The 9201-nt window shown below is 33.4% G+C and overlaps 1 protein-coding gene across 1 annotated transcript; it reads right to left on the bottom strand.

The window, feature by feature from the left end:
• Positions 1–1159: 1159 nt before the first annotated feature.
• LOC128234823 (putative nuclease HARBI1) lies at positions 1160–8009 on the bottom strand. The gene is made up of 5 exons (XM_052949353.1): positions 7955–8009; positions 5089–5177; positions 4779–4890; positions 4374–4470; positions 1160–3980 (listed from the first exon to the last, which is right to left on the bottom strand). Exons 3-5 carry the CDS (start codon positions 4888–4890, stop codon positions 3686–3688), a joined length of 504 nt encoding a protein of 167 aa, XP_052805313.1. The 5' UTR covers positions 5089–5177; positions 7955–8009; the 3' UTR covers positions 1160–3685.
• Between the last annotated feature and the right edge of the window lie 1192 nt (positions 8010–9201).

Raw genomic sequence — 9201 nt, 5'->3', positions numbered from 1 at the left:
TGCTGAATGTATCAGTTAATTGAATTATATGTTTCAGCCATTTTTTTATCCTGTTAAATAATGGTAATGTGCAACTGCTTCAATCATAGATGTTACCTTTTAACATAATAATTCCCATAATGGAAGTAAAATGATATAATGGAAACAATGTAAAAAAACATTTAACATGGCACAATCTAGTTTACACTGTATTGCATGATGTTTTGTAGCTATAAGAACCATTAATAGGTTAACAAATCTTATTTTCAGTGATAGAGCCTGTGGAAGATGCTGCCAGTATTGCAGATTTGGTTGTGCAACAAGCACCAAGTAAGAGTCTTATAATATACTTTTATGAGGCCTTTTATATTAAAGTTCAGTTTGTCATGATAAATGATAGTCATGATTTTTTTGAGGGCACCTTTCTTATAATCAATGTTAAAGAATAAGGAGGGCTATACTACTCGTCCCAGCGTCGGCGTCTGGTTAAAGTTTTAAGGTAAATTTTGGGATTTAGGGATTTTCCCTTATAAGTCTAATATCCTTCCTTCAATTGACTTAATATTATTAATAGAAAAAGGGTTGGTATTGAATAACCTAAGAAAGGGTCTACATATTGTGACCAAACTTGGTATATAGGAAGAGTTTATAGAGACCTTTCCTGATATTGTGTTTTGGGAAAAATTGTCGAGTCTTATGACAGATCTTGTTAGTTACCTTCTTCTCTCATCTTCAATTTCTAATGTAGAATGATATCAATTGAAGTGATGTTTAGTTTTTGTACACAGTACATGTTTTTTTTATAGTATGTTACCATTGCCTCCAGTTGAGATGTAGTATAGCATCCTAAAGGGGGTTAGAATGTTTTCTAAAGAAAGAAAGTGGTCAAAATTGTCAATGTCTTCACAAGTGGTACTGCTCGGTACTCTATGTTCTGTCCAATTACTTTTCATAATCTAATATGAGAGTAAGTTTTACACATTTTCTTATACATCACTGTAACTTTGCATGAACATTTCAGTGACAGAGAGTAAGCACATCAGCGCGCATCAAGAAACTGTCAGTTCATGCCATTGAACATCCAAGTGTGTCCCATGAACACCCAGATGAACCCAGAGTGATGCAGACAAATACAAAGAAACGTAAACAATTTGTATAACTCATTGTTTTGATATGTTTCTATGAGTACATTTTCAACGGTATATTCATATTTAACACAAAATCAGGAACATAGGATATATATGTATATCAGTCAAATCATAAATATTAAACACTTACACGAAAGGATGAATGGCATAATATGGATGCAGATGAAATTTGGTTAAAAAAGAAAACATATTAATTTCAGTTGTTAACTGCCTTTTGCATTTGAAAGATATTTTTTTTCAACATTGGTGGTCTTAATGCCTTATTTCATTTTCAAATCATCAACAGCAATATATGCATGTTTTTAGAGTAAATTTGCTTTCATTATAATCCATGCTAAGGAATATTTGCATTTTTGTTGTGTACATTATAAATGTATAAACTTAAAAACAAAAATATACAATTTCTTCATAGGTCGTAGGAAGTGCATGGATAGGATTGAGCTGACCGAGGAGCTTCATGACCTTGAAGTTTGCAGAGCAAGAAAAGAGATTGAACTTTTAGATTTAAAGATAGCTTAACAACGTGAACTTTTCCAATTGAAAAAATCTGTTCTGGAGAATGCCATGCGAAATGCTAACATGGATTTCAACATTACTTTTCCAGGATTAGGAAATGAAAGTTACAATTTTTCATAAGATCTCTTTTTGAATGCAGTATATATTGTTAAAGCTGCACTCTCACACATTTACCATTTTTACAACTTTTTCATGTTTTGTCTTGGAAAGGACAAATTTTTGCGTATGTTTCTGCAAACAAGTGATATAAGATTGCTCTCAAAAAAATAATTAGATCGTATATTTCAATATTTCTGTTCGAAAATTAATATTTCATGGCTTAAATGCATAAAATATCAATTTTTGCACTTGATTATAAAAATATGCGATCTAATTTTTGTCATGAATCTCATATAACTGGTTCCCTTGGATTTTCACAAAAATTGGCTCGTTCCAACATTAAAAAAAAGAAAAAAGACTTGTTCAAACTGTGACAGTGCAGCTTTAAAGATCCACTCTTACTCCTAGATAATATATACCACACTCCATGATATTGTTGTAATATTCCAAAAAGGATGAATAGATGTCTAAAATAATTTATTTAATGAAAGATACTGAGTTTAATTTGAAAGAAATGAACATTTAACAAGTTATTTCTTCATACTAAGACTTAAGTAGACCATAGTAAATATTTTAGCATTCACCAATCATTTACCGTAATATCAATTTGAGCTACTCATTTGTTCTTCAACATATACAACATGTGTTATTGAGATGGAAATTATCCTTTATTATTAAGTATGTAGAAGTATTTTCTCTGATGATGTATCTAAAATCATTTTGATGGAAAGTATTTACAATCAAAAAATCTTATTTGTGTAATAGGAATAAGTCTACATTAAATTGTAATACATTTATTGTTTCAACTTGAATGTCTAGGTTATTTTAGTCATTGGTATTATATGGGGTATTACTGTTGATATATCATATCTTACAATAATTTCATGAAGTTTTACTTTGTTCAATACAACTCAAAAACAACTGATGAAAAATTGTGTAAATTTGACCGAGTGGACTCGTGCAACAGTTTCAGAAAGAATTACACTCATGCATTATGATGAACAAAATGTGCAAAATAACTGTAACACAGTAAAAGTGAGCAGAGCAAGTTTTGCTAAAATCAATATTGTGTTAAGCAAACCATTACAAAAACAAAGATGATAAATAATGCTGATCAATATCTTTTACAAATCAATAACAGAACTGTGATGTGACATAAACAGTATACATTCTTTTCTCAATACACACCATGAAACTGAATGTTACTGTTTAAATGAAGTTGAAAATATCAATTTTTGCTTATAAACTATTGCAAAAGAGCATAAAAAATCAAAAACAATCTGTAACAATTCAGATAACATAATTGTATAATATTGTTTTTCATTTCATTTCATTATGGAACCTCACTTTACTGTAATATCTGATTGTTAATGTTGTGTTATTATCAGTCTTCCATTTGGTAAAGTTACATAGTTATAATGAATTGTTTGTTAAACTGACATTTATTTATGTGTTAATGAATAAGAAATACAATCGGTGATAGATGTTCAAAGTGATATCCACAACTTACACTTTTGCCATTAAATGTATAGCACATGTTTTATGTAGTTTCTCCTATTGTTAAACATGTTAAACATGGACTTACAGCTACATAAAGTATAAAAGTTTTGTTTTTTTTTTCAATTCATCTATAGATAAATATAGCCAGTTAATGTCTTAAAGGAACCTGTTGTCTTCAATGCATATCCCTGTTAAGTAGCCTTGCATATTACATTCAATAATTGGTATTATCAAAGATATTAAAGCTGCACTCTCACAGATTGAACGTTTTGAAATATTTTTTATCTTGGAACGAGCCAATTTTTGAAAATCCATAAAAACAAGTTATGTAAGACTGCTGACAAAAATTAGATCGCAGAATCTTATATTTAAGTTTATAAAAATTAGATGTTTTCTGCTTATTTCTTAAATAGTCAGTAACTGTTTAACTGAAATATGAAAATCTACACGTACAACAATGACAAATGATTGACAGGGTGATTGTCCCTTTGGGTCCGCCCATTAACATCAACACCTTGGTTGTCCACTTGTGGCATGTCATCATTCTCGTATGTTTGGCGTCCATACACATCTCCATGCTCAAAACCAAAGTTGTGCAACATTGCACATGAGGCAACATAAACAGCCGCTCTGTCTGGTGTCGTTCTTATTCCGTATTTCAGTACTGCGAAGCGCCTCTTCATCATTCCAAATGTTTGTTCTATGAGCACTCTGGTGCGGCACAAAGCTGTGTTGAATCTGAAAATATCAGAAATACTTAAAGGCTGCATAAGATTTACTTTTAATATCATTTCCCTGGATTGTGATCAATGATAAATGTCGTGAAATTTGCCAGCAACATTCACCAGTTTTATGACGTAAGCAGTTCATAATACAGGACGTCAGCTGTCCATATTATAGAACGTCAACATTCCATATGATACTTCTGGGCAGGTCTGACTGACCAAAAAACTTGAAATGGACCACTGATGTCATTTATTTTTTATTAAAATGCATTGCTAAATAAACATTATGTGAACAAAAAAGAGACAGATGTATGAGATCATAATTATACAGGTAAAATATCATCTGATATTCACTGATGTGATAGAAAACAATTATCAATGAATATACTTGATTTTTTATCAATACCTTTCCTCCGACAGATTTCTAGGATTCGCATAGGGTGTCATGAGGTATTTTCGACATGGGTACCCACTGTCCCCAAGCAGCAGTCCATCAATTTGTCCTGCGAAGAGAAACATTCATATCACTTATCTGTAATACTTTTAAAAGCCGACTTATTTTATATTCATATTTTGATGTTTTCACTTTGGTTCGTACATAAAAAAAAAAATTAAGAAAATTTCATTCAATATTTCATACAGTTCAGGACTGAAGTTGATAATATCAGTAAACACACACACAGTATCATAAATTTGTGAACCAATCGCGGAATCAGCAAATGTTATTAGCAAACAGGGTTACTGTATGTATGGAAGTATTCATGTTATCACATCATAAACCTGCAGCTTCATCTAAGTCAAATGCACTTACCAGTCTCCAACTTCTGGCACAAGATCCCCTCCGAGAACATTCGACTGTCATGCACAGATCCCGGCCATTTAGCAATAACATTAGTTATCCTGTAATTTGCATCACATACCATCTGAAAGATAACAAGTACAAGTTAGTGACCATATTTTCACCATTATTAGATCCTAGATGAAGAATCCAAATATGATTGTTTTGTTTCTTGACCAACAGTTTTTAATGTTAAAACAAGCTTCAATATAGGAACAAGTATTGGTTTCAGAAAAAGATTTCCAAAATGAATCGAAAACATATAAAATTAAGATTTTCATACCTGTACATTCACATAATCTGCCTCGTTGTCTGGTGGTGCCTGTATCTTGACATGAGTGCCATCAACTGCTCCAACTACATTTGGGAAACCTTGTAAGGAAAAATACAAATTTTATCAAATACTGAATAGAAACATGATAGTTATTTCAAAAGTAAAAAACTTACCACACTTTCCACACAAATCCTGTAATCCATTTATGGCACCTTCAGTACTATAAATTAGCTGGGTTGAATTGTTGAATTATCAGTAATTGACCAAAAACAACATAATTTTATTACATTGTTTCAAATCAAAAACTAATTAATATTAATCTGTACAGTAGCATAAACTTCTCATGATGATACATTTATCCACCAGGCACAATCTTTAAAAACACACTCCAAGTTATGTTCCAGTCAATTGTAACCACGGCCCCCCTCCCCTGGTCTGGGGAATAGCTGGGACGTTGACTTTCGGTCCCGCCAACCAGGCTAAAATCTCTGCCCTACGGGGATGAACAGATGGTAAATCGGGTCACGGACACTACGGACCATGGACATTACGGACCAGACATTACGGACCAGATTTAGGGACACTACGGACCAGATTTAGGGACATTGCGGACCATCTTCAGAAACTTACGGACCATCATTTATAATGTTTTTAAACATTTTTTTTTAATTTATTCACTCATTGGTCTTAAATTTGTTAATAAATACTTGAATATTAGTGTTCAGTATGAAAATTTTCTTTAATGTAACTGAAAAATCCAGGAAATTCCAATGTTAAACATCAATGTATTTGTAATAAAATATTATAATAATTTGAATAATAATGAACGAAATATGTGTTTATCCTATAATTGTAAATGTGAATATTAATGTTTTCATATGTGATCGATTGCTTTCTGAAATAAACTTTGAATCGTCATATTTGTTTGTTTTCCGTTTCAACTGTTTTAATTGAAAGGTTCAGTCACGGCGGGGAATCCACGTGACCAAATGGTTGGTTTCAGTGCAAGAAGGCGTCACCAAAACGCTCGATTTGAGCCGAAAATCAACGTAATACCTATAATTATGATAGTTTCTTGGAATTTTAACATAGCCTATCATATGCCTACATACCTAGTGTGTATTTACATATCCATATTCTCCTTGAAACTGTTACCGTTTTCGAGAACACTTCTGCAATGTTTCCAACATGTACACAATCCGACTGGTAGGTTACAGTTCTATTTATCATTTTGGCTCAGATTTAGTAGAAAATGAGATAAAAGTTCGGGAAAACCGCATAAAACACTTAAGTTTTGTTTAATTATAACAGGTACGGGTATTTGTGAACAAATATATTAATGATTTTAAAAGATATGAGAACGAAAAGAAAATGATAGGTTGCAGCTCCGATTTTTACAAAGATAGGTTGCAGTTGCATATATAGGCTTCCGTATTCTTTGACTTATTTTTAGTGTCCAAACCAAAAGTATAACCTTTAACTTTTTTACTTACGTTTGAACAAGATCAACAAATTACACTTGACTGGTTTTTAATGTCAACATGCCATAACCTCATTTTCCGCTAAATCTGAGCCACATGATAAATGGCAATGTAACCTACCAGTCGGATTGTGTATTGAGCCGTGGGTTCAGTGAAAGTGCGCCGTTACAATGGGTTTTCACACTTTTATGATTGCCAATTAAAGGTTGTCAGTATAATGTTTGTTTCTTTTGTTATATACCGCCGATAATTACGGGTACAATTATAACTAATAAACACTAATTAAGGCAACAGAAATTGCCAGTTTTAAACATCAGTTTGCAAGAATTGCAACAACCACACATCGTTTATTTAATATATGCTCGATTTATTTTGGTAAATAAACTGTTTTGGAAAATATTTCTGCTGGATTTATTTTGGGAAATAAACTGTTTTGGAAAATATTTCTTCTGTTGCTTTTAACTGGCGATCTTTCAAATTTCGTTCATTATTGTTCACATAATTGTTATAAATGCATAGGTCTTTAACACCTTTTGGAATTTCACAAGATTTTATATTGAGATCTATTCGAACTTCACGGGATTTTTCACAGTTTTATGGAAGATATAACGTCAAACTGAGCACTCATATTCAAGTATTTATTAACAAATTATAAACTAATGAGTGAATAATTTAAAAAAAAATGTTTAAATCATGGTCCGTAAGATTCCGAAGATGGTCCGTAATGTCCCTAAATCTGGTCCGTAGTGTCCCTAAATCTGGTCCGTAATGTCTGGTCCGTAATGTCCATGGTCTGTAGTGTCCGTAATTCGGTAAATCCCCGCCAAATGCCCCTGCATCCAAGGGACCCTAGGTAAGGCCCATTAACCGCTATATTTGAAGCGAAGACAAAACCACTGCATTCACCCGACACTGCGGGGCCACATGATAGGTAAAAACACGGTCCATTTCCCCGGCTATCCCCGGACCTCGGGGGGCCGTGGTTACAATTGACTGGTGCATTAGTCCACCTAAATGGCCGTCAATCAGTCTTTTGACAATTTTTAGACTATGGCAGACTGGTGACAGGGATACACATGAAATGTCAAAATAATAAAAAAGTATCCCTGATCGCTCATTATTGTAGCTAACTGGTGCATTAAAAAAAATCCACAAACGTTACAACACAGAATGTCCACAAAAATAAATCCACATGCTTTGTCATCATAAATTTAATGTCTTTGTTGTAATTGATTCTTTTAATAAATCCACAAATACGATATTGCTCATCATAACTTCAAAAAATAAACAGAAATCCAAATCAATAAAATGACATTTCCGTCTGAGTCACCTCAAAATATTTGGCTGTGAAATCAGCATAGAAGTACATCAAAACAAGAAAAAGCCAAACTTACCGGCGACACTGTTAAACTTTCGTTTTACACTTTCAATTTCCAACCCCGTTGGAAATTTAACGTATCTGTTTAACAGTCCTGCAAGGATAACAGATACGGCATGAATTGCCTTGCCGACAGCCGACCTGGACACGCCGGTTGCAAAAAACTGAAGGCAGCACAATACCGTCAGGAGAGGGGGGAGCGGGTTGCTCCTCATCGTCGCTGTACCGATCGTTGGCTCCACGATTCCAACTAATATCATGATTGAGTCCGGAAAAAATCTATATCTTTTCCGGACACTCTCTACATCTAAAATCTCTAAAGGGTTGTTTCTGTCGGTAAATACACGCGGTCGACGAGGCAACCTAAATCTACGATACCGGTAATATCTGTCAAGTTGTCTGTCCGCCATGACAGTTGAGATTTACTTCACGTGAGACAGCTACGTAGTAGACTCACGTTTTGAGACTCAGTCTCAATGATTTGAGTCAGAGTCTGAGTCTGAGTCTCTTTGTAAACACCGTTAAAAAAATAGAGTCTGTAATAAGTGAGTGTGAGTCCAGACTCAGACTTGAGACCGTTCGTAATCACGGCCCCTGTTTTGAGTTCATTCTTTGAGATTGAGTCAGAGATTTGTCTTAAGTTCTTTCGTGATACTGGGGCCTATTGATTTGAGATTGGATTTTGGATTCACTGAAAACCTGAGGAATTACAAGAACATTAGATTAAGAAGATGATCTACAAGAATAGGTTGAATTACCGTATGTGAAGAAACTACTAGATCAACAATTGGATTCACATGAGGAATTACAAGAAAATATATGATGAAAGTCTATTTTACTGTGTTTTTTTACATGGATGTTGTTCATCTGAAATGGGCTTGAACTTGAAGAGAAGAATAATAAATTATATGGAAGAATTGTGGGGATTTTAGATAACATGATTTGAGTCTGTGACAAAAGCACTTCCATTGTAGGTAGTTTTCTATGCTTGGTGAAATTGAGAAAAAGTTTTTCATACAAGTATGGTTACTTATCTGCATGGAAATATCAACATAAAGCGGAACTTATGTGAACTGTGTCACAAATTAATTCTTCTGAAAGTACACAGTAATTATTATACACTTATATCAAGGGTCTGAAGCATTGATTGATCTTGGCTTTTGTTCAGGCTTGAACAACCAAATGATTTTCCTTTCAAGTCTTACATCTATGGCCTGTCATTCCACTTCATACATCGAAGAAACACTTAACTTTTGCTAACCC

The sequence above is a fragment of the Mya arenaria genome, chromosome 5 (assembly GCF_026914265.1).
Source record: "Mya arenaria isolate MELC-2E11 chromosome 5, ASM2691426v1".
NCBI classification, from domain to species: domain Eukaryota; kingdom Metazoa; phylum Mollusca; class Bivalvia; order Myida; family Myidae; genus Mya; species Mya arenaria.
The sequence above is the reverse complement of the archived record's forward strand: the minus strand, read 5'-3'. Positions and strand labels throughout refer to the sequence as shown.

What these genes read in the sequence shown, in the direction of transcription:
- LOC128234823 (XM_052949353.1), bottom strand. Translation starts at nt 4,890, where the DNA reads ATGGTATGTGATGCAAATTACAGGATAACTAATGTTATTGCTAAATGG. An exon ending in GTGCCAGAAGTTGGAGACTG is followed by an intron (nt 4,471 to 4,778) that starts GTAAGTGCATTT and finishes TTCTCTTCGCAG; the next exon opens with GACAAATTGATGGACTGCTG. An exon ending in AGAAATCTGTCGGAGGAAAG is followed by an intron (nt 3,981 to 4,373) that starts GTATTGATAAAA and finishes TGATATTTTCAG; the next exon opens with ATTCAACACAGCTTTGTGCC.